Source organism: Drosophila takahashii, chromosome X, assembly GCF_030179915.1.
Source record: "Drosophila takahashii strain IR98-3 E-12201 chromosome X, DtakHiC1v2, whole genome shotgun sequence".
Classification (NCBI taxonomy): domain Eukaryota; kingdom Metazoa; phylum Arthropoda; class Insecta; order Diptera; family Drosophilidae; genus Drosophila; species Drosophila takahashii.
This window is the reverse complement of record NC_091683.1, coordinates 4218719-4242892: the sequence shown is the minus strand read 5'-3', so window position 1 is coordinate 4242892 and position 24174 is coordinate 4218719. Positions and strand designations below refer to the sequence as shown.

Here is a 24174-nt window from a genome sequence, read left to right as displayed (position 1 = left end):
GTATTAAAACAGAAAACAAAAAAATTAATAACCTGCTTTATTTCTATACTTTAAAGTTGAATTCTTTTAAATGTATCCCATTCTTATTTTGTTTAACTTGTAATTGGTGACTTAAAAGCATAGTTATTTTTATTTGGTATTTTTTCGGTATATTTACCAAAGTCCCCCACTTTGTTGGGGGGATTTTCCGGACATATTTGAACGGCCCGCCGACGGTTGCAAACATAACGTTCGTGAATTTCAAGAGGAAAAGCGGGTTTCTCGCGCGATCTTCATTCTTTTTTTTAACGTGTATGTGCTGTGTGTGCTTCGTGAGCGGCTAACTTTGTTGTTCTTGTTTTGGTGTTGTTCTTGTGGCGCGCGCCCAAATTAACAAAAAAAAAATATACGAATTCTGTTACCAACTAAAAAAAATTGAATACAAAATAAATTTATAACCAAGTCCCAAAAAGGTTTGTTTTAAACTTAAGGCTCTCTTACTTAATTAGCTGGATTTATTTTCCTTTTTGGTAGTTCAGGGATACACATACACATACACAGCAAGGGTGTGTTTTCCTGCGTGTGGGTGTATATCAGTATGTGTGTGTGTGTGTTTTGAACCTGTCTCTGTTTTTCTTGGCTAAAAATCAATAAAATAAAGCAAAAGTCGACAACAACAAAGAGTGCAGGTCCTTTTGTATCCATGTGTGTGTTGGACAAAAGGGATCTTTGGCAAGCAATTTAACCACTGTTTTTCTTTCAGTGAGCCGTGAGCAGCTGCAATAACTAAATAAATAAAAGACCGTTAAACGAGGCTCACTTAGTTAGTCGAGCATGGCCAAAAAGCCCCCGAGTTGCCAATTGCCAATTAGAAGCCCAAAACAAACGAAACTACAGTGAGGCACGGCTAACGGTAATTGGGCTTAATTGGTAGTACCCCCTGCAAATTGCACCTGTACTAACTGTTCGTTTTAACAAACATTTCCCGATTCAAATGGCCAAGATAATTGCCGTTTTTATGGGTTTTTTATGCATTTAAGTTAACTCATCCTTAATTAATTACCTATAATCAATTTGTAATATTTAGCTTATAACTTCATTGAAATGTTTATTGAATTACATCCAGTTAATAATCATTTATTATTAGAAATATGCTTATCTTTAATATTTTTTTGAATTTGTATTCAAAAAATTTCCAAATTTTTTCCAATCAGCATTCTAAAGTACCGGAAATGTCAAAAATAAAATGCCTTCGATATCGTTTACCCTTATTATGAAATTCCCTACACATGACTAATAGCTAATGTTTCTGATTGCTAGCCCTAGAATATTTTGTACGTACTTAGGGATTGCCAAAGATTATAATACCTATATTTCAAGTACCCCAATTAAAGCCTGATCCACTTTTTTTTATCGTACTATCTATTTACCGCTATCCACTGTAGTTGGCCGCACTTTGGTGTTAAGTGATCTATGATAGAGCGAGTTAACCCCATAGAAAAAGCCTCGAAACAATAATCGCTAGACCCCATATTAATAGTAATGGCGATTTTATCTCTCCGCTCGGCATTTTGTTATTATTTTCTTTACAGCTAGCGAGCAGCTTACTGTTTTTTGTTTTAATTTTTTTCTTAATGCCTTTCTTAACTGGATTGGCAATTGCTGGCTGTATATTAAATCATTTACACTTTGCCAGCTGCCATGCACTGATTCTGATACTGCTGCCCCTCTCCATCCACCCAACTACACTGAAACAAAATTCGATATGAAAGTGTCATTTCTACCTTATAACATATCAACATGATATTTAATCATTTCATAAAAGTTATAAAAATACTGTATAAAAATACCAAATGTAAAATATGATATCAAAATGATATTTATAACCTGTATCTTGATCAGCACATGTCAATCTGATCTTTTGTCATTTTTTTCTGTGTACTAATTTCCCCCTTGTCTTTTGTTTACCTCTTTCTTTTTCTATATTGTATATTATTTTGTATTTTTATCAGTTGTGACTTTATCTAATCGGAAGTTGGGTGCGAATAGGAATCCTACGACATGGATGAGTCACTCTGCCCATGTTTATATTTAAACATATACCAAGTGCAGTTCGGATTCGGGCTGTCAAGTCCAAGTGCAGCCTCAATTGGCTGATTAACATTTTTGTTGTTTCGCCGGACTCTAGTGTGCCTACCTGACTATATCTAAGCCCTCTCTTTCCTCCGCTCAAGCCTCTCTCTTTCTCCCCGTTTGTCTACAGAACTTTAAGTCGTTAAACCAGTTTATGACTGGCCGGGCATAGAGGCCATACGTTAAGTAAGTAGAATCAACAGACTCTGAATCAGCTGCGGATCTTACGGCCATAGCTACTGTGGCTGTGTTTATTACCTGTAAACAGCGAGAGCAAAGGTATATTATTATACAACAGGTTTGGGCCTTCATATCTCAGGATCTTTTTAAGCTTGAGATATGAAATTTGGGATGCAAGTTTACATTTCACTATATTATTATTATACTTTTCTAAAATCGCTTGATCTCAAGATCTATTTCTCCTAGAGACATTAAATGTAGAATGAGATGCAAGTAGTCGTCTTAACGAGTATTATTATACAACAGGTTTAGGCCTCCATATCTCAGGATCCATTCCAGCTAGATACATGAAATTTGGGATACCAGCTTATATTTCACTATATTATTATTAAACATTTCTGAAATCGCTTTATCTCAGGATCTATTTCTCCTAGAGACATCAAATATGGGAAGCTACTTATATTAAGGGGTATCTTTTGGTTGATAAGCTTCGATAAAGCATTCTTAATAGCACTGTGTGTGTTACTATGGGAGGGGGCTTGAGAAAGAGCGGAAGAGAAAGGGGTAAAAAAAGTGGGGAGTATTAACTTATATGGTTGGGGGAAGCGTGCCAGTGGCTGCAACTTCCTCATATGTGCGTTTAATGGGGCGGCGGCCATAATCGGTTTTTTACAAACATCATTTAAATTAAATATTCAAGCCGACTCTATTTCGGTAATGGAAATCGAATCTGGTTTTCCCCCGTTTTTTGGGTGTTTTTTTTTTTTTATTCTAGGCCCTGACAAATCGAATTTATAACTCAAAATAGGTATTTCAATTTGGGCCAATGCCAGTCGGGATTGGGCTAACTGAAATAATTGATCAAAAACAATGACCAGAAAGATGATTAAACATTGAGTGATCAATGGGGCAAGTGAATTGCCGGCGGCGAGGATGGAAGCTTCACTTTGAGTCTCGAATTTCAACCGTCTTTAACAGCTGCGCCCGATATTTACCTTTGTTTTTTTTGGTTTGAGTATTATTTGTTTAGTGGCATATTGGTACGGTGGTTAACTTCACACTTCCTTGTTGGCTCGACTTTGAACTTGGCATCTTCTCGTCAATCGAAGATCGAAGATCGTGGGCCTTTTGACCTTCCCGGTTCTCTAGGATCGATCCAAGGTTGCCCGTTTCACCCGTTGACCCAAAAATGCCGCCGTATAATGGATGAGACTAGTGCCACGCAACAGAAACCAAGAAATAATGTAAACAACTTATATATTCAACGGATTGCAAATGCAGCCACAATGGCGATAGTTTAGTTTATTGAACGCACAATAGGTTGAATGGAGCATGAAAAAATGTTTAGCCAATTCGAAAATTGTGTCAGCAATAACATCATCCAAATTCACGTGCCAAATGGCCCGAAATCAATTTATAAGAATTCCCATTATCGGGAATTGACGCAGGTAAAAGTCTCGAGATAATGAATGTTGTTTGGAGAAGAATGGAACTTAAGGTCTTCTTGTGAGTTATTCCATACACAGAACAAAAAATCGATATGAAATAGAGTAAATTCTACCTTATTTATCTTAAATGTATGATTCAAGCATATCAACTTGATATTCTATCATATCATATAAAATACGAAATGTAGAATTTTTTCAACAAATAATGTAAAATAGGATAAATATAATTTTTATTCATATCAAAATGATATGAATGACTTGATTTTTGACATGAAATTGACCAGCACATATCAATCTGATATTTTTTAAATGTGTTTTCCGTGTAGATTAATTTTCTATGATTTTTTTTCGGGACATGCAGATAACAGTTTTGATAGAGCGGATCGCTGAGATACTGGAAGATCCCAAGACATGTCACTTTTGGCCAATTTGCTTTCGACCCCTTTTGTGGGAAGACAATGTCAATGACGATACATATTTTTTTTCTGGTTTTCGTCCAACGATGACGATGCCAAATGACTTTTCTTTCGGATGCCAAAAAATTAATGAACATCATTATGGGAACGGCGGTGCCTTGAAATTCAGATGCACATGCAGATGCAAATGCCGTTGCAGTTGCAGTTAAACAATTTCATTGTCATATTTTTTTTGCATTTATTTATTCATTCTTTTTTTAACCGAAGACAACAATGGGATTTGGTGTCTTCACCGAGGGAGCTCCTCTGTTATCGATTGTGCTGCATAAATTACACGCTTTGTCACCTCGATTCGATTACAAATTTATGCAAATCGAGCTTTAATTTATTTAACAGCCGCGATCCATCGATGATGGCAATTCGAGTGCGAAACAAGTGGGTGGGTATTATAATACCCAGACTACAATATATGGTGAATACTATTTAGCTGTGATGTCACCGCATTCGCATTCTGGGCTATTTTTTTCTCGTTCAGTACAGTGAAGCACAGTTTTGGGTTACAAAAGCTAATCGAAAGCACCGTTCACATGCAAAAATGCAACAATAAATAAAGAGAGGGAAATAATACACAGTGAGAAAAGGGGCTAGCTTTAGAAAAACAATAAGTCGTTGGAAAAAAGTCATAATATTTATTTAAATTATTATTAAAATATTTATAATTCTTTTAAAGAAATTTGACAATTTGTATAGCCTATAAAAATAATAATAATAGATTAACTAAACCATACAAAAATTCGAAATTAAAAAATTCTTCTTGCATTTTTAGGTATTAAAAAAAGTTAAATATTTGTCATATATTTTATTAATATTATAATAGACTATTTTTATGGCCTATAAATATTAATAGATTAAAACAGTCATACAAAAATTTGAAATTAGAAAATTCGGTATTTTCTGGTATCAAAAAAGGCATTCAAATAATTTAAAAAAAATGAGAGCCAACAACCTTTTTTTTTCAGTGCATCAGAAATAATTAGCTCACATACGTTTTCCACTCTAAGCATTTAATGAGGCCTCTAAGCTATTGTCTGGCCCCTGTACATCCCAAACCCCCCCTGCCCCCCGCCCGTGGATGTTGTGTAATTTGTTGTTAAACTGTCAATTCAATTGACGTTACTCATACGACCCGTTGTGCAGCGGATGTTTAGCGCAGCAAGAGCTCCCCTCTCTTTTTTTATTTAGCATTTCTACTTCTATGACTGGCTAATTTTTCTGGTTCAACAATGGGGCTTTTCCAGGTCTGCAAATAAATGCGGAAAAGGTCTAGCAGCCCTCTAACTTTTGCCTTCGATTGCATAAGAGGTTTTCATTTCAATTTCCAATTTTACATTTTCACCGGCTTTAATCAAGTTGTTAAGACCCCACTGGGATATTTTAATTTGGTCTTGCGTCTCTTTGATGTTGTGCCATAAATTTCACCTCAAAAAGCCTGGAGGCCAGCCAAGAAAATTTAAAGAAAATTCAAGCAAATGTGTGATCCATGTGGAAAAGTTTATATTCTCTTTAGGCAAATGGGAACATAAAGATTACATCTAAGTTAAATGATTAAAGAGAAAAGTAGGTAATCAATATGGAAAATGGTACATTTTTTGTTGTTTTTGTTTAGGTTATGTAAAGTATTTCGAGACACCCAACACCTCGTAAAATTTTCTCCTATTAAAAAGCAGCCACAAGCGGAACGAGTGAATTGTCGCTCCAGCGACTTTTCTTCTTCGCTAAATGTCTCTGCATTTCTCAACTTTGTATTATATTTCTCAAAGATCAAAATAAAGTCCTTGAGTAGTATAAAAAGGCACGAAGGCACCGTAATTAAGCCAGTGATTAAAAAGGTCACTTTCTTTGTCGCCTTGATGATGCAATTTTTGTATGTGTGACTCGATTGCAGAATTATTTTCACCTTCAACTGACTGTTTTAATACTGTTTAAAAGGTTTTTTTTGTGTATTTATTCGGTGAGTCATAGTCTTGGTATACAAAACGGGCTTTAATATGAATTCTTTAATGGCGGAAATACTTGAAAATGTGTCATACTTGTAATTTATTGGTGCAATATGATACAAATAAATATAAGTACTACACAAAAAGAAAACACGTCGCGGTCAAATCTATATGCGCATGGTAAATTTCTGTTATTTATACTCATATCGTTTTTACCAGGCAAGACTGGTAAAATTAATATTAAATAATATCATTTTGCCGAATCAAATTGAGATGCCGCATACCAAGTCAGAATTGATACCACATAATATCAAATTGATCTTCGTTTCATATTACTTTTTTTTGCGTGTATGTACTAGAATATATTTCTTTATTTTTAACCAAGATCCCATATGAATGGTTGATTAATCTCGAGGGGGAAACTCTTCAGTTTTCCTGCCCATAATACCCATATTTCCTGTACCCTTTGGCAGCAGTCATTCCCCTCTTCATATCCGCATCGGAAACACCAAGAGCATAAAAGACGTAGAAAAACAGGAACTGAGGTATATCTCCCCTAATGATCGGACTGTATGTTGTATCGCCTCTCCTCCTTCTCCTTCTTCATCTCCTCCTCCAATTATCCATATTTAAAATCATGTAACGCATTATGACTTCATGATAGACATGAGATGGCAAATTGATTAAGCACAATTAATTGTAATTAATTACAAGGAGCCATCGCCATTATGTCACCCCGTCCAATCAATTTGCCAAACGTCTTTTGTAAACCTTTCTTTCTTTCGCCCTTAACTCTGTTACATTTTATACACATTTTTCACACACAAAAGGAAATGGCTTTTTTCGGGGAGATCCATATTATATTGTTGTTAATTTGTTTCTTGGGCTGCCCGCCGCTTTTTGGGAAAGTGGCGCCGCCTGCTGGCCAAGTAGTGCAATTAGCCGAAAGTAAAAGTGGGCTGCACTGCGGGAAATCGGGGGCTACACTCATAAAAAAAAATCGAAGAATTTCCTTAAAATCTAGAAAATTCTTTCTTGAATTTTTGCCAAAGGCGACCTCACCTTTGTTTCAAGAAATGGTTTTTTTGAAAGGCACCATTAAAACAAGAAAAAATATTTCTTGTTTGAAGAAATTAAATTTCTTAAAACAAGAAAGGGTTTTTTAGGAAGCCACCATAAAAACAAGAAAAAATATTTCTTAAAACAAGAAAGGCGATTCTTGTTTCAAAGGTGGTTTGTTTCTTGTTTCAAGAAATTAAATTTCTTAAAACAAGAAAGGGTTTTTTAGAAAGGCACCTTTTAAACAAGAAAAATTCTTTCTTGTTTAAATTTCCTTTCAAGAAATTTTATTTCTTGATTTAAGAAATAATATTTCTTGAAAGGAAGTTTTATATTAACACTGAAACCCTAAAAATAAAATGTAACTTAGTTTTTTCTTTTGCATATTATATTTATTTACATTTAAAACATTTAACACTTAACATTTAAACATTTTTAAATAACACATTTTTGACACAAGAAAACATTATTATTACCCAAGGTCTGTTGAACTTCATATGACCTAAGGTGATCCATTTTCTTCGCCTTTCCTCATCTATAAAAAAAGAGTTATTGGGATATCAATGATTTGTTTTTAGATAAACAACTTTTTTGAAATAATGTAATGTTAATAATAGCCAAAATACAAACACGTTGGACAGACGACCGAGAGAGAGGAGCAAGACAGGTAGAAAATGAAGGGTTGAAAATCGAATTTCAGAGAGAGAGAGGCACGGGAGAGACACGTACATACATACATATATATTTACATACAGTCCTTTGCGCGAAGGGAGACCGAATGTAAGCAGGGCAGATCGTGTCAGTTTTTAGAAGGAGAAGAGAGAAACGTCGCGACGCGTAGGTCAAGCGAGCGAGAGAGAGGAGCAGAATATGAAAGGGTTGAAAATCGGGTTTCAGATCGGGTGAGCCGCGTACATGCATAGATATTTACATGCATACATAAGTATGTCAAACAAATACAACATATTTTTCTTACCTTAGAAGGTTTTAAAACAAAATTACAGCTTCGACAAACAAATTATTTGGCTGATGCAACTGCAGGTATTTTCACTCTGAAAAATAAATAAAATGCGAGTAATAAGATAAAGTTATTATAGAACTGTACAGTGTACACCCAGAAATTTATGTACAAATGTATGTATGTACGTAGCTCTTAGCTAAAAAACAATTCAACTTAATTGATATAAGCTTGGTAAAGAGATTTTGAATTTATCCTTTTATTACATACTTACAATTGTACGCGCGCTATACAAAAAATTATATATTTACATACCTTTGAATATTCGGAAAAAGGCTTCACCTCTTATCCGCTTGAAAATCACGTCCATCACTCACGAATTTTTTTCACAACTGACGCTCGGGGGATCAGAGAAGTCGGTAGCCGGGTAGGCCCTTCGTCCCACTTCGTTTTTCTTGTCGTTAACATTCGGCAGCCGAAGGAAGTCAATGGCTACTTTCCTATATTCTAGGGTCATTTCATTCTTATATTCAAAGGTGATTTTGTCTTTAAATACGTACAAAAATGTTTTGGCTGCGACGGCAAAACAAACATATGAGATTTTCATTTTTCTATTTTTAAGAAAAATTCTTTCTTGAATTTTTTCCATCAAGAAAGGTTTTCTGTATTCAAAGGACAATTTTCTAATAACAAGAAATTTATTTTCTATTTTCAAAGGTAGGCCGATTCAATGGCGAGATTTCCAAAATTTAGAAATTAATTTTTATGAGTGTAACTATGCCATATATAGCATATACCTATTGTCTGAAAACGGTAGCGAGTGGAAAGGTTTTCCCCAAGCCCATTTGAATGGTAGATACATATGTATACATATGTGGAGATGCAATGTTTTCGGATCGCTTTGGCTCGGTTTCGTTATACGTATGCATATAACGATATATCTTTCCACATTTGAGGCTCGCGTGCAATCATCAATAACCAGATTTCAATGCCAAGACCTCTTGCAGCCCCCCGAATGTCATTAACATTAGTCGAAATGAAAGTTTTCCCAGCGGACAAATAGTCAGCCTTGAGAACTTTTGCACCCGAAAGAATATTCAAGTTAAGAGGAATAAGTCATTTATATTTAAAACTAAGTATGGGTACCAAAAGTCAAAATAAAAATATTGAAAAACATTTTTTATTTTTTTTGAAATTTTTCAGTGTAATATTTTAAATTTATTAACTATTAAAATCTTTATAAATATGTTTATACCAACTTTATGTTATTATATTTCGTTTCTTTTGTTTGTTTTGACTTAAGTACACATGAAAATTTAATTTTTCCATCAAAACCGTACAAACATGTAATTTTTGATAAATTTATGAGCAATTACGTGCTTTTCTCCAGATTCAGGCGATATTCTTGATATCAGAACACGTTCGAAAAGGGTCCCAATGTAGAACGCAGTAAGAAATGGGGAATTCTGAATGGGGAAAGGGCGGAGGGCAGGGTGTTTTTGGGGGCTGGGTCTCCGAGTGACGTCAAAGTCTTTTGTTTGCCACCTTTTTACGTGATATATACGTGATTTATTCGCGAATAGAACACAGGCATTTGCATAATGAGGAAGAGTTGGCTGGAAAGAGGAGGGGATGGTAGCCCAAACCACAATTATGCAATTTCCTGCCTGGCTCTAAGCACTTAATTATGGTTATTAAAAATTTGGCAAATAGTTTCTTCGCTTTTGTGAGCGCCCAATCATTTGCACATAGTTAGCTTGAAGCCAGACGCATGTGAAACATCGGAATTGGCCATATCATTATGGTTAAAATACATATACATATAGATGTGGTGGCTCGGATGTGGCGTGCCAACTTTTAGCCAGATTTGCAAATCCGAAACGAGTTGAACGAACGATGGTAGCAATGTGTTTTGACCATCATCATTCGAGAAATGACAAACTGAAAAATTGAAGATGAAGAAAAAACGGGAAAAACTCAAGGGAGTGAGGAAAAGATTAAGAGCTCTTTAATGTCTTCATTTGTTTAATTAACTAATAATTTAATAGTTAAAAAAATCAATAAAACTACCAACAAACAAAAATAATAAATATTACCATATCGGTCAGTTATTGTTTATTCAATTGCGGCTTCAATTAGCACTTATCGTATTATTCACTTATCAAACTAGACCAACGAATGAATTATTAAAGCCAAGATATCAGGAAAAATGGGGTTAATTCCAGGTGGACTTCCCTTTTGTGGTGGCAGCCCTTTGGGTAAACAGTTTTAGTGTAGTTAAACCGAATCAATTCTATTGAATACTCGGCCATTTCAACCGGGCCTTATCAACCGCCGGGAATCGGTGTCAGCTAATCGCACCCACAACGAACTGGTGACCCCAATAGAGGAGCTCCACCAACCGGCCAAAAAGCACTTGGACATGCCCACCACGTCGTATGGAAATGGAAAACGAAACAGAAATAGAAACAGAAAACAGAAGACAAACCTAGAAGCCGAAACCAAAACAGAATAAGAAGCGCCAGTAGCCCAAACATGGTCAACAAAATTGGTTTGTCACTTTCTCAGCCAGATGGGTGTGCCCTTCAAAAAAATACTCCACAGTTTCGGTCAGCACGATAGTTGAGAAGTTAAAAAAAAAAACAAAAAAATACAAATACAATTTATAAATATGAGCATGGAAATTATCGATATTTTCGATAATTTGACAATATCGATTTGATTATATGGATGTTTTGAATGGAAACATAAAATAAAGAAAACAAAACAAATAAACTACATAAAATTTAAAAAACAAAAACAAAATTTATCCTTAACCAAAAAAGTGCATAAAATTTGTAAGCAAAAAAAATACAATTTTAATACAAAATATACTATTACTATAAAATATATGAAAGATAATTACATCATGTAATACTTATATTTAATAATCTTTTTCCCCCCGCCGTTGCAACCACGTAATTTCGCGCGGTTCTGAACCTGAACCCAACCCAGAGCATTTTCTTATCGCAATTAATTGCCTCGCATTGCATAATAAGCATCGCCAGATCTTAAAGTAATAGAAAAGCATATTCTCTTGACTGAGTCAGCCCAGTGGGTTATAAAGTATAATTGTAATTAGCCAAAGCCAAGGCGAAGCCCAAAAGCCAAAAACTAAAAAACGAGAGTCGGAGGCTAAAATTACACTACACAGAAAAAAAATTGACAAAAAAGTCAAATTGATATGTGCTGTCAATTTAATATTTTTTAAAGATCAAGTTATCAAATAATTTTAAAATGAATAAATATTATTTTACATTATTTGTTAAAAAAATACTAAATTTGGTATTTTATATGATATCATAAAATATCATGTTGATATGCTTGAATCATAAATTTGACAAAAATCATATCAGCTTTTTATTGATGTGAAATAAGGTAGAATTGACCCTATCATATCGAATTTTTTGTTCTGTGTACATTTTTTCAAGCACCACCCGGTTTCAAGGGTTAAGAGGCCCGATATCTGGCAGAGATCGGTGGGTTTAGCCAGCCGAATCCGCAGTGGAGCGCAACTGAGTGTGTCCAAGTCAGCGGGGCAATCAAATCAGACCCAAAATCTCCGAGATCCAAGGAGCCTAGATATTGTCCTCGAACTCATTTACTCATTACCACAAAATAGGCCTAGCTATTGACATCATTTCATTTGAAAGATCCGAAATAATATATTCCAAATCGTTGTAAAATTTCTACATAATTTGAATACACATTTCCTTATATTTTCTAATGAAACCGTTTCGGTGAAGTAATATTAGTACGCCTCGGTTTCTATACAATTAAAAGACCTTTCCAAATTCATAAGCCTTGTGTTAATCATTTTATTTTGTTTTCTTTTGCAGTTGCACCTGAAACTAGGAGGAAGAAAATAGGAAAAACAGGGAAAATTGAATCCACTGTGAGGAAATCAAAGTAGTAGGAAGAACAGCGACAACAACAACCACAACTGTGAGTATACCACGGGGAAATGAAAACAAACAATCTGAAAATCATATGCAGAGAGTCGCAGATGGGAATGGGAATGAGATTTCAGATTTTTGTGACCATATCCGGTTTGCCAGTCGCCAGTTGCATTTGCAATTGCATTTGCAGCTTCCATCAAAAAACAATAGGGGAAAAACAGAAAGACGAAAAGCGGAGCGAACTGAAAACGCAACTTGGTTTTTTAGGGCTCATGGAAATCGCATCTTGGCATTCGCCATTGTTGCTTTTTGGTTTTTTGCATTTTGGGGAAGATATCTGGGGGGAAATTGCGTAAAACGATGATATATTCACAATAGATCGGGGCGATATGATCGGTCGACTTATGATGGGGAAACCAAAGCGTTTAAAAGTTATGAAATTTAGAACTTAGACCTTAGAAAATTATTTCGATTTAGAAAAAACCATAGTCTTTAAAAAATAAGTTTTAAGAATATTATAATTTTACAATTTTCACTAAACCATAAATTCTGTAAAAAAAACGTTTTATAAATATAACTTTACTTAAATTAACCTAATTATAAATTTAATATTTTGTTCTATGTACTTTTCGAAATTCAGTTAATTAAAAAAGAAATCATATTTATAATATAAATAATAGCAATTTAAATAAATATAAATAGGATATTAATAGTTAATGAATGTAATTGAGTTAAGTGACTAGTGAATTAATTTATAAGAATAAAAGTCACAAAAAGTGAAATAAATATTTTAATGTCAATAGGGTTTCCACATTTGGCAATCCTATCGAAAAAACTAAAATCCCAAGTAGGCTTTGCCTTTGGCCAAGTCAAATGTCATTTGGTTTTGCCTAAACTCAATTCATTTTGGTATACCTTCTCAGCAGGATTACACACAAAATAACGTTAGAAAATAAAATTCCAACCGAGATGCCACATAAGAAATTTCCTAGAATGTCGCAGGCTCAACTAAAACTTTTGATCAAAAAGCAAACGAATCAGAATTTGGAGAAGCCCATGACAATACTAGAGCCGCCGAGGTTTATACAGCAGCCGCCGATGAGGGAGTTTGTCCAGCCGACGAAGGCGAATGGGAATTCGAATGGGAATGGCAATGCGATTGCGAATGCCGTTTCCCCCAAGAAGCTGGCCAAGATCGAGGTTCCTCCAAGAACCACTGGAACAGCTGCTGAAAAAGGTAGTGACAAGATCGACGAGATGGTGATGAAAGAAGAGAAGAAGCAGTCGCCGCAGAAGGAGTATCAAAAGGAGATGGTGGAAGATCAAAAGGAGAAGAAGCAGGATCAAAAGGAAATGGAAAAGTATCAAAAGGAGATGGAAAAGTATGAAAAGGAGTTGCAGGAGGATCAAAAGCAGATCCCAGATGACTTCAAGCCGATGCAAGCGATTTCAAATCCAAAGGATGAGGCCGTCGAGCAGGTGAACCATGAGTACCAGGATTTGCCCGGATGCAGCAGCAGCTCATCCTCCTGCAAATGCGATTCGAATGAAGAAGTGGAGATGCCCCTGCCCCTGGACAATTTCCCCAGCCTCGAATCGCTGCAGAGCAGTGCCTGGAAGTTCTTTTCCTATCCCGATTTCCATCCAATGGAGGATGTAACACCGCATTACATGGGCAATAATCAAGAGCCTTTAACCGAAACCCTGGATGTTATGCCCCTGCCATCCTACGAAGCTCCACCCTTGGATTTGAGCAACTTGAGCCTGGCCTTTGATAACTTCTCGCTGGCGGATCTCTCGCCGGAGCAGGAGATGATGCAGGCGGAGCCCCACCGACCGCCCGGATGCAGTATCTTTGGTGCCCATATCTCGGCCACTGATAAACTGACCGAGGGCCAGAAGATTCTACTGCAGGCGGCCGTCACCCAGCCGGATATTCCACTGGAGGATGCCCTTATGGCCATCGTACTGGATCTTCGCCACGAGCGACTGAGTCAGGAGGCAGCGGCGGCGGCGGCGGCAGCAGCATCGGCGACGACTTATTCTTCATATCCCACCAATGATGCCCAGGGATTTCCGAATATGCATGATTACTCGCAGGATAGTTACTTCAGTTCAGGGTATCCAGGATCCCAGGATCAATCCCAGAACCAATCGCAGTACCATCAGAATCAGCCGGACAATAGTTACTATAGTAACTACCAGAATCAACCGGAAAGTAGTTACAACTTTCAGGCGGAAAACGCTTACCCATTCCAGGGATGGGATTTCCCGGAATTTCCCGGCTATGATCTTAATCTCCCAACCAATCCTCAATCCCAATCCCAATCCCCGGAGATGATGATGGAGAACTCGATGGCCCAGCAGGCAGAGCAGCCCATGCCTCCGCTTGCCTATCCAATGCAGCAGCAGCAGCAGTCGGATTTTCTACCGAATTTGAATCAGCCGCAGGTGGATAATGATGATATTATACCGGACTTTATTAGGGACTTCTGGCCGGAACTCCTGATGTCGCCGGACTTAAACACCACCACCAGCGGCGCCTCCAGTATGCTGTGAATAGCCGGCGGGAAAATGGGAATACTGTAGCATATATTATACATATATATTTATCATTTTTCAACCGTCTGTCAGCAAGGGAAAATTGATATAAGTCACCAAGTTCAAGGGTTTTGTATACCGTATATGTAAAAACAGAACTTGAATACTGCAGTATATTTCATTTTTACATCTATGTAATAATAAATATCTAACACATAATTATTATATTAAGTTATTTATTTAATTAGTTACATGCAGGCTTGAAAATCAATTTAATTTTGATTCGTTTAAATATAGAGTCTATGGTTTAGTGGAATATAAAAGGAAATCGAAAATATTTTAAGTTGTATTGTAGTCCTAACTGATTTAATTTTCTACAAGAAGGTTTTATCAATTGAGTTTTACGCATTTTAAAATTATTTTTTTTAGTGATGAATTATCTTTAAATTAATATCAAATAAAAACACCTCTTAACGAGGTAAAAAACTAGTGACGATCGCACCTTCAACATACAAAAGTTCTGATATCAACATTTGTGACGAAAAATTATTACACTCGTCATTAAATAGACTTTCTAATATTTTCTCATTCGGCCCGCCCTAGCAAACTATTCCAGCCTTTTTCCCTTTACAGGCATTTTCTATTGCAGCGTGCCGAATGAGAAAATATTAAAAAGTCTATTTAATGACGAGTGTAATAATTTTTCGTCACAAATGTTGATATCAGAACTTTTGTATGTTGAAGGTGCGATCGTCACTAGTTTTTTACCTCGTTAAGAGGTGTTTTTATTTGATATCAGAAGTTTTTGTTTGTTTACATTTGCTCTCATAGGAGCTAATATATACATTTAAATTTAAATTGGTCAATCATAATTTGTAAGCCATTGTATTTAAACGAATTAAGTCAAAAAGGCGATGAAGTATATCAAAATACCTTTTAAACGAGTTTTAGCACATGTCTGTACCTTCAGTAGTGTTGAACTTACAAACTAACGAAATTTAGCTATTTTTAGTTTTTTTCCCGCTAAAGTAGCGGCTTTTTCCAAAAGTCGTAGAACAAAAGATTCCTTTATGGAACTCTTAAGTGCAAATTTACTGATTCCATGACCCCAAAATACAGTTCGTATACCCTCACACAAAATTCAATACTCAGGGAGCGTTAGTTGTTCGAGCTGGCAAAAGTGGCTATTTTCGTATAAAAATAACTTTTAAACGTGACTTTTTACAGTAATGTGTTATATACCAAAATTTAAGGAATCTCAAGGGCTATACAGTTTAAAGTTGTAAAGAAAATCGTTAGAGCCGTTTTTGAGAAAATAGCTAAAAAGTGATTTAGAAAAACAACTTTTAGCCATACATTTTAAACTATTGCATTAAGCCAATTTTACCCAAGGCAACGCGATTAGCATTTTAAATTACCTTTTTAACGAGGTGTAGCACGAGTCTGTAGCTTTGGTCGTTTAGAAACTATAAGCCGTCAAAATCTAGCTTTTTTCAATGATTTCCCGCCAAACTAGCGGGTTTTTCCAAAAGTTGTAGAACAAACGTTGTTCATATCCTGCTGCTAAGCACAGTAAAATTTAGTTCAGGATCCTAAAACCACGATTTGATGCATACCCACAAACAAAGGGACAAATTATTTCATTTTGGGAAGAAGAAGAAAATCTTATTTTGGCTATAACTTTTGAACGGAGCGTCGGATTTTATCATATGACCCCTCATCCGACGGGAATTTTTAATAGAAAAACTACTAAAACATTGCGAGGGGGCATTTATCCCCAACGGCCCCATCAGATCCAAATTTCTAAATTTTCACTTTTACACTTTCACCGCTCTCTTTCCCAAACCAATTGATTTTCTTGAGGTCTTGGTATGCAATCCTTTAAGTTTTTGCAATACCTTTCGATTGGTGTATTACTCATTACGATCGGACTATCACAGCAGATTTTCAATTTTGCGGCTATATAATAGTAGTCGCCTTCGCACACTCTCCTGGTGCGCTTCGTCACTACATGGACTGCCGTCCATAGTGATATATAGGAAAGCCATAAAATTTCACTTTTTATCCAACTCAAAACGAAGAAGAAAGTATGCGAAAAAAAGCAGAGGAGAAAAAAGACGAGCAGTTTACCAACAATTGGAATGGAGGAAAAAATCAACTTGTCAGCGTCAATTGTTTGGCAGACGGTTTCGTTTTCTAATATTACCAAACCAATGCGAACAAAAGGATTTTTTCTTTTGACGGAAATCAAATTAGATGAGTTGCCCCACAGAGTATTTCCAGAAATTACAATTTCATTTGTCATCCTAAGGAATTACTACCATTTTGTTTAGAACTTTTTTTTTCATTATTTGCTTGAGTTATCTAATCAACTCTATTTGACAATGTCTGTCAAATTGCATATCGATTAATAAATCGTATGAATTATGCAATTATCGACTGGCATCATCGTTTAACGTTTTAATTCAAAGAAAGCCAGTTGGTCATTGAACGTGGGTCCAATGAATCGAATTCAAATTATTAATACCAACAGATAATTCATCAATTTTCCGATTAATCAATCATTTGTAGTTAGCATTCCACAGTTATGGTAAAATGTGTGATATAAACATTTTAATAAATTCAGAAATTACATTTACTCGTTGGCAATTGTTTTGCAGTTGTGACACGCACGTCACTCGGTGGTGACCCCGATCTGGAGGAATTTTTTTTTTGTATTTTTCGTATGCTGGGCGCATGAAAATGAAATTTCACTTTGTTCTGCGAAGTGAGGGAGCCCTCACTTTCGATTTGCATAGCTAAAAGTAAGTTATTTGTTAGATAAGTGGGTTGTCTGGGTAAACTGGGAAAGACTGGAAGACAAAGAAAGCCCTCAGCCTCGGTAAAAAAAAAACGGTAGAAGAATTAAATGAGTTTCGACTGTGCCAAAAGTAACTTGCCGTTGTGGCGGCATTTTGCTAATTTCAATAAACATATTTATTTATCCACAATGAGAAGGCACTCAAACGAAAATGGATGAGATCACCTGTAACTTAAACTATTCGAAAAAGCTCTCACAATAAATTCAATTCAGATATCGGCGGATTAATTTTTCATTAATAAAAATTAGAATTTAGAATCGAGGTGCATTTTGGTTTATAACAATCAAGTCACTGGAATAATAATCGTTGTTTTTGACTTTTGCGTGCCGCGAATAGAAAGTGAGCGTGAACTTTCCCACCCACTTTTCCACTGACGCCTATCGTCCACCACCCACCGCCCCTTTGAGCCCCGCCCCCTTGCATATAATTATTGCACTTTGCCTTTTCAATTTCGCCTTTGTCGCCTGCACTTGAAGGTTGCCTTGTTTTTATTTTCTTTAATTTCTGTTGTGTTCTCCCTCTTTGAGGTTTTTTTTTTAAACGGGTATTTTGCTTTTCTTGTGAGCTTTGTCAAGAATTAACGAAATAGTAATGCAGATAAATAAAAAATAAAGCGGCCTTAATTATATTTTAGTTTTTTAATATTTTTTAAATTCTAAAGAAATTCTCATTCATTTTCCATAATTCTAAAATATGACTGATGTGCCCAACCCAACCGATTATAATTTAATTGTCTGAGAAATGATATCAAACTGGTTCTATTATAATGATCGGTTATTTATTTGCGTCTATTCAGGGCACTAGTCAGTCCAGTTAGGCCATAATAAATATGAGAATATAAAAAGCGGTTGAATATCTTGATAAGAAATCTATATAAAAATGTATAAGTAAATTCCAATTTACCTCTCAAGAAAAAAAGAAGGGTATCTGATGAAACTTCAGGGCGAGTACTTATTTCCCTGGGTGTTTTCTTTGTGGCAGGGCTTAATTGCAATGTGGAGGCACTTGCTCCAGTTTTGCGGGCATATGAAAGTGCATTTGGTTTTTCTCCTCCGTTTTCTTTGCCTTTGTGGTATTATGAAATGGTCTGCCCACCGAAGCCCAGGGCCTTGAGTCCAATTCGAAAATGCTCGCCATACGGCTGGGTTCCTAAAACTAGTTATATCATTATAATACAATTAAAAACTTGAAATTATTATTAAATAAAAATAAAAAAAATATACATTTCTTTAAAAAGAAATTAAAAATCTTAATTTTGTATTTTTTTATTTGTTCCAACTAATTAACAACTTTTGAACTGTTTTTAATCAAAAATAGTCCAAAAAAATGTATAAATTATTTTTTTTAGATTTTTTTTTTAACTAATGTTTACAACTATTTTTCTGAACCGACCTGTAGAAGAGGTGCATCTGCTGCTGGGCAAATTGTTTAACGATGCTGATGAGATTTGCATACCACACCATACCATTCCCCACCATTCTTCCCCGGGGGCCTGAATTTAAAGCCCAGTCTGGTATGGATGTCATTCGTTATGGTTCGCAGAACTTCTCCATTTGCCTGCCTTTGTTTACAATAAATCCGGCGGGCTTTAAACAATTGCTGTTTTGTTTTATGGCCCCTCGTTGAATTACCGTGGAGCATAAAAAAGCATAAAATGGTTTTTGTGACCTTTAGCGCCTGATGCCGTCATATGTCAGCTCAGCTCAGCTACTTATGTATCAACTATGTTGTGTGCCAAGTGGCGTATGCGTAATATTACAGATTACAGGTGAACCATCATCAGTAATTTCTAGATATATTTCCAACCTATCTTATCGGCCGAAGAACACAACTCAAACAAGGCCATTAACCCAAATAAATGGGGGTAAAATAAAATACGTTTAACAAATTCGCGGTTCTCGTGTTTTTAGCACAAGCAAATTAGGCCGGGCTTCAAATTGTGGTTTTTGGCTCTTGGAATTGCCAAACGTTTGTGTATACCACAAAAACAGCAACAACAACAAGAAACCCAGCAGCTACAACTAAATTTGTATTTTCACAGCCGCCCAAAATTGGAATGCTAATTTTTTTCGTTGTCAAAAATACCTGGTAGTTATGGGATATATTAGACATTGAGAAAAGGAGAAAATTTAGTAAAATATTGTTGAGTTTGTGGGATATTTAAAAAGTGTAAAAAACATATTTTAGTTTGTAATAGTTATAAAACACAGAAAAAAAAAATTTATAAAAATACTTTTTTAAAATACTACATTTTGTATTGTTTGAACAAATAATGTAAAATAAGATAAACTTAATCTTTATTTATATAAAAATGATATCAATAACATACCAATCTGATATTTTGTGTATAAAAGCAACTCTTGCGTTTATTTAATTTACTTATTAAAATTTTAGTTGCTTTATATTTTGGTTTTACTAAGCAATTATTTGCTTAGTGGGTATCTTAGCGTCGACCCCAATCGATAGTTATTTTCCGGCTTTATTTGTATTGCCAGTTGGCCAGAACAAAGCGGCAAAACAATTAAGAGCAAGCACGAGAGGGCCGAGAAGTGGTATGCTGGCCCATACAGTCAGAGCCATTTAAGACAGTTACATCTTTCTTGTTTTTTTGCGTGGGCAGAAACTCGAAATGAAATTAACAAACAAGCAAGAAAAAAAAAGGGATGGGCTGGCTGAAAATAATCATTCGAAGATGCGACTGAAGAGGCCTTTTGCTTATGACACACATGTCGTCGACCTTCGGTGGGTGGGTGCACAGAAAAAAAAAAATATTAAAAAAGTATATTCAAGAGAGCTTGAAATATTACATGTGCCTTGGTGCTCGGATATATTAAAAACCATATTAATATTTAATAACCATTTATAGAGTTGTGAAGAGCCTCTTAAAATCATAAGCGCCCAGTCTCAAGGGATCTTGGGCTTTGTTTTTCTCTGTGTAGGCTGTAGGATGAGTGTGGGGCACCCAGAAATGCCCCAAAATGGCAATTCCTCCGGGGACTGGGACAGGCGACTAAACCCGTTTCTCAGAATATAAAACGTATTTCGAAAAAGCGATTTCGATGACTTCATCATCGAGAGCTCCACACTCCTCACACACTTTTAATGCCAATTGTTTCCCCCACTGACTCATCCCCTTAATCTCTTCCAGCGTTTGGTGGCAGTCATCGCAAGATCACAGAACGGGACGCATCATGACTTTCTACTGGTGGTCACACTGGTTCTGGATAACCCTCATCCTGAGCGGTAAGTGTGACCATGCATTGTTTTGAAAATCTAAAATTAAATATTTACAACTATTTGGAAACTAACTATCTTAATATTTTAATTACATAATATTTAATTAAATTTAAATTTCCCCCCAGTTAACTTGCTGTCCAGCCATGTTCACACATATCCCAGCCAGGAGGCGGAGTCGCTGGCCTCCAGTCCACATCCGCATCCGCAGCCGGTGCGAACCACCAAGCTTTACCAGACGACGGTGACCCAGACGTGGGGCACCGCCACCCAGAGCAACATCATGGACCTGACCCACCGACCCACCACCAGTCGACCTGTGGTGACCCCCAGCTATACTGGTGGTGACCCCGAAGAACTGGCGCAGATCGATGGTGATGATGCTGAGCAGGAGGAGCAGATACCCCTCAACGATCGGGATCAGGAGCTGGATGAGAATGAGAATGAGGATCCCGATCAGGATGATACCGATCTTGATCCAGATGCGGATGCCGATGCGGATGCGGATACCGAGGAGGCTGCCGTAAACGAGGAGCTGGCTCAGTTCGAGTTCAAGCGATCGGCTGACTTTACCGCCGAACAGCTCAATAACTTTACGAATTTCAGCAGTAGCACAAGGTGAGTTCTTTTTCTTCTTTCTTTCCAAGATTTAATTAATTATTTTCTTGGTAAATCAGTACAAATGGCAGCAGTAGCACTAGCACAACAAAACCCCTTGCAATCAGCAGCAGTAGTCCGGCCACAACGAGGAGCACCACCTCCACCAGCAGCAGCAGCACCACCACAACATCGACGACGCCAAGAACGGGAGGCAGTGCATCCACCACATCCACATCCACGGTAGCTGGTTCCCCGGCTACTCCATCGACGCCCAAAATCAACACGGAGTGGCTATCCGATGAGCTAGTGGCAGGGGTCACGGCCGAGGGCGAAAAGGCACCGTTCACTTTGGAGAATGCCAACAAGGAGGATGAACTTAGGCGGGCCGAGAGCGAGCATAGATCCCGCAAATCCAAGGTCCTTTCCGCGGAATACAAGCACATCAATCGCTATATTAACTTCTCCAGCGATACCAAGAGCCTGCTGACCAGGTCCGCCTCCGCGGCGCCCAGCGTGGCGGGGGGCGTGGCCGGAGCCGGGTTCTACGATGGAAGCATCGGTGATGAGGGCAACATCTCATCCGAGGCCCTGGCCATTCAGGTAAAGTAACTGCTTTCCTTATGGAATAATCATTTGGAATTTGAAGAATCTGTTAAGCTTTTCTTTACTACGAAATTCTAATTATTTCCCAAGTTATGGGCTAGTTAATCTTTACAGAATTAAATTGTAAAAATCACACAACTGCTTTTACTTATACTAAAAAAAATCTAGAAAAAAACCGAAATTCGGATTGCCTACTATCCAAAATGGATATTTTTTATTAAATTATTTATATTATATATTATTATATTAAATTTCAAAAGTAACTTAAAACGTATTTCTTAAGGAATAATCATTTGGAATATATAAAATGAAATATAAAAATTTCAAAATAAAAATAAATTTTAAAATAAAAAATAATTTAATTTCTTTCCTTCCTTTAGCGAACATATTTCCTGGATGCCGGCGCCATTTCGGCGATTTGCTTCACTGTCTTTGGGGTCTGCTGCACAGTGGGCACCATCGGCATCGTCCTGTACCGCCGCCGGTATCTGAATAAGCCGCAGGCTCTCAGCGAACCGGACTCGAGTGTCTACATCGATGATAGCACCATGCGGGTGAGTGTAAGGATTCGTTGACCCAATGCCATTGGCATCCGAATTTCCTATGCACTGAATAGTTCTCCCTGTTGATTTTGCAGGACAACTCGGATGAGATGTACAGCCTGGACAACGACTCGTTTCTCAATTCGCTGGAGGCGATGACAATACAAAACTACTGGACGGATACGGTCAAACATACAAAGCTTTAATTTCCGGCCCCTTCCGTTGGCCCCTCCTCATTTTCATTTTCGTTTTTAGTTCAGTTTTCGTTTCCATTTTGATTTTTAATTTCAATTCATCATTTTAATGGAATTTCATTCCTGATTTCAAAAACAGACATCATAATCATTAAGTAGCGTAGTGTTTAAGAAGCGTGTGTATGTATTTACTAATGTTAGGCAACCAAACGAGCAACTAGTTTAAGCCCAAACTACCAAAATTATGTTTAGTGTACGTGTAGATCCTAAGTGCGCAATGTTTTTTGTTGGTCTTGGCTGTTAATTTAAGGCTTCTTAACTTAACTTAACAACCTCCCCCCAATTTCCCAGCTCTCTTAATATAAACCCAATTGTACTCGTATCTGTTAGTTAATTATTAAACCTTATTTATATTGTTGACTATTTTATCGACCCCACCCCCGCCCCTTCTAAGCCTTATTTTAATAAAACCACCTATTTATTAAGTTTCCAACTTTATGTCCAACAATTAAACGCAATCATTCCTTCCAGTTTTAGCCTATAGAGCAACTTTACACTGTAATTACTGTATTAAAAGCGAAGCAAGCAAACAACAATTAAAAGAAAACATCACACATACACAACGGTGTTGCTAGAATTTTAGAGAGAAATAGCAGTTTCAAGGGGACGAAATCGTTGTTAAATAAAAATAGTTCTGATGGGAAAACAGAATTGGCCTAACAAACAAGTAATTAAAAACGACTTATTATCGCTGAAATTCTGGCAACACTGCATTCAATTGTTTCAATATTAACATATATATATGGGCACTTCCAAAAAAAAGTCCACCAAGCCGAAAACCTTGAAACTTGAATAAAACATATTTCCACATGATTTTGCCCCGATATTAGTTTCTAATTAGTTGGATACTGAGCTTAACTACAAATTTGGAGTATAGTTTGATTATTTTTATGACAAACCCCACCAATATACGCAAAAATCAGTTTTTGGCTATTTTTTTGTTATTTTTTGGACCTGTCTTCTGTTATTAATTTATCCTATAGGAATACTAATTTGTGACATTTTTCTGTACTGAATGCTTCATTCACATGCTAAACTATTAAGTTAAAAGCAAAACATCCAGCAATTGAGAGATAGAGGTAAAGAAATCTGCTTTACAAAACAGTCGGAAAAAATGTCCCGAGCGAATGTGGTTGAAACTGCATAAAAAAACAACGGAAAACAATTTTTGAGTAAAACCAAAAGCATTTCACAGCGACATGTTTGAACAACATTCTAAAAAAATCGCATTCAAGTATTCCATCAGAATTCGCTAATTTCTGGTGTTGTATGAACTTCCCCGAAATCCACTTCTATTTTTGTCCCGAGCGAATACGACAGTTTTTTACCGATATCTTAAAAACTAAAAGTGGTACAAAATCAAGATTTTTACCAAAAATATAGCTTGGATAGAGTGAAAAGAAAAGCCCATAATTAAAATTAAAATCCATT

General features: G+C 36.4%; 2 protein-coding genes and 1 long non-coding RNA gene across 6 annotated transcripts; 2 read left to right on the top strand and 1 right to left on the bottom strand.

Moving 5' to 3' along the window:
* Positions 1–13: 13 nt before the first annotated feature.
* LOC108056716 (serine-rich adhesin for platelets) lies at positions 14–23296 on the top strand. 4 transcript variants are annotated; one of them, XM_017140642.3, is made up of 7 exons: positions 14–452; positions 12049–12154; positions 20659–20753; positions 20873–21362; positions 21422–21944; positions 22328–22501; positions 22564–23296. In XM_017140642.3, the coding sequence occupies exons 3-7, from the start codon at positions 20702–20704 to the stop codon at positions 22693–22695; spliced, it is 1371 nt and encodes a 456-aa protein (XP_016996131.2). In that variant the 5' UTR covers positions 14–452; positions 12049–12154; positions 20659–20701; the 3' UTR covers positions 22696–23296. The 4 variants fall into 4 exon arrangements, with proteins under 4 accessions (XP_016996131.2, XP_070075413.1, XP_044249236.1 ...); XM_070219312.1 differs by lacking the exon at positions 14–452 and adding an exon at positions 11807–11963 and having other exon boundaries at positions 22585–23296; XM_044393301.2 differs by lacking the exon at positions 14–452 and adding an exon at positions 11807–11963.
* On the bottom strand, positions 4862–10774 carry LOC138913955 (uncharacterized). The gene is made up of 3 exons (XR_011419849.1): positions 8486–10774; positions 8189–8264; positions 4862–7747 (listed from the first exon to the last, which is right to left on the bottom strand). It is a non-coding gene; the product is annotated as an uncharacterized lncRNA (long non-coding RNA).
* On the top strand, positions 13102–14667 carry LOC123002353 (uncharacterized). Its single transcript, XM_044394786.1, has one exon. It carries the CDS (start codon positions 13102–13104, stop codon positions 14665–14667), a length of 1566 nt encoding a protein of 521 aa, XP_044250721.1.
* Positions 23297–24174: the final 878 nt, after the last annotated feature.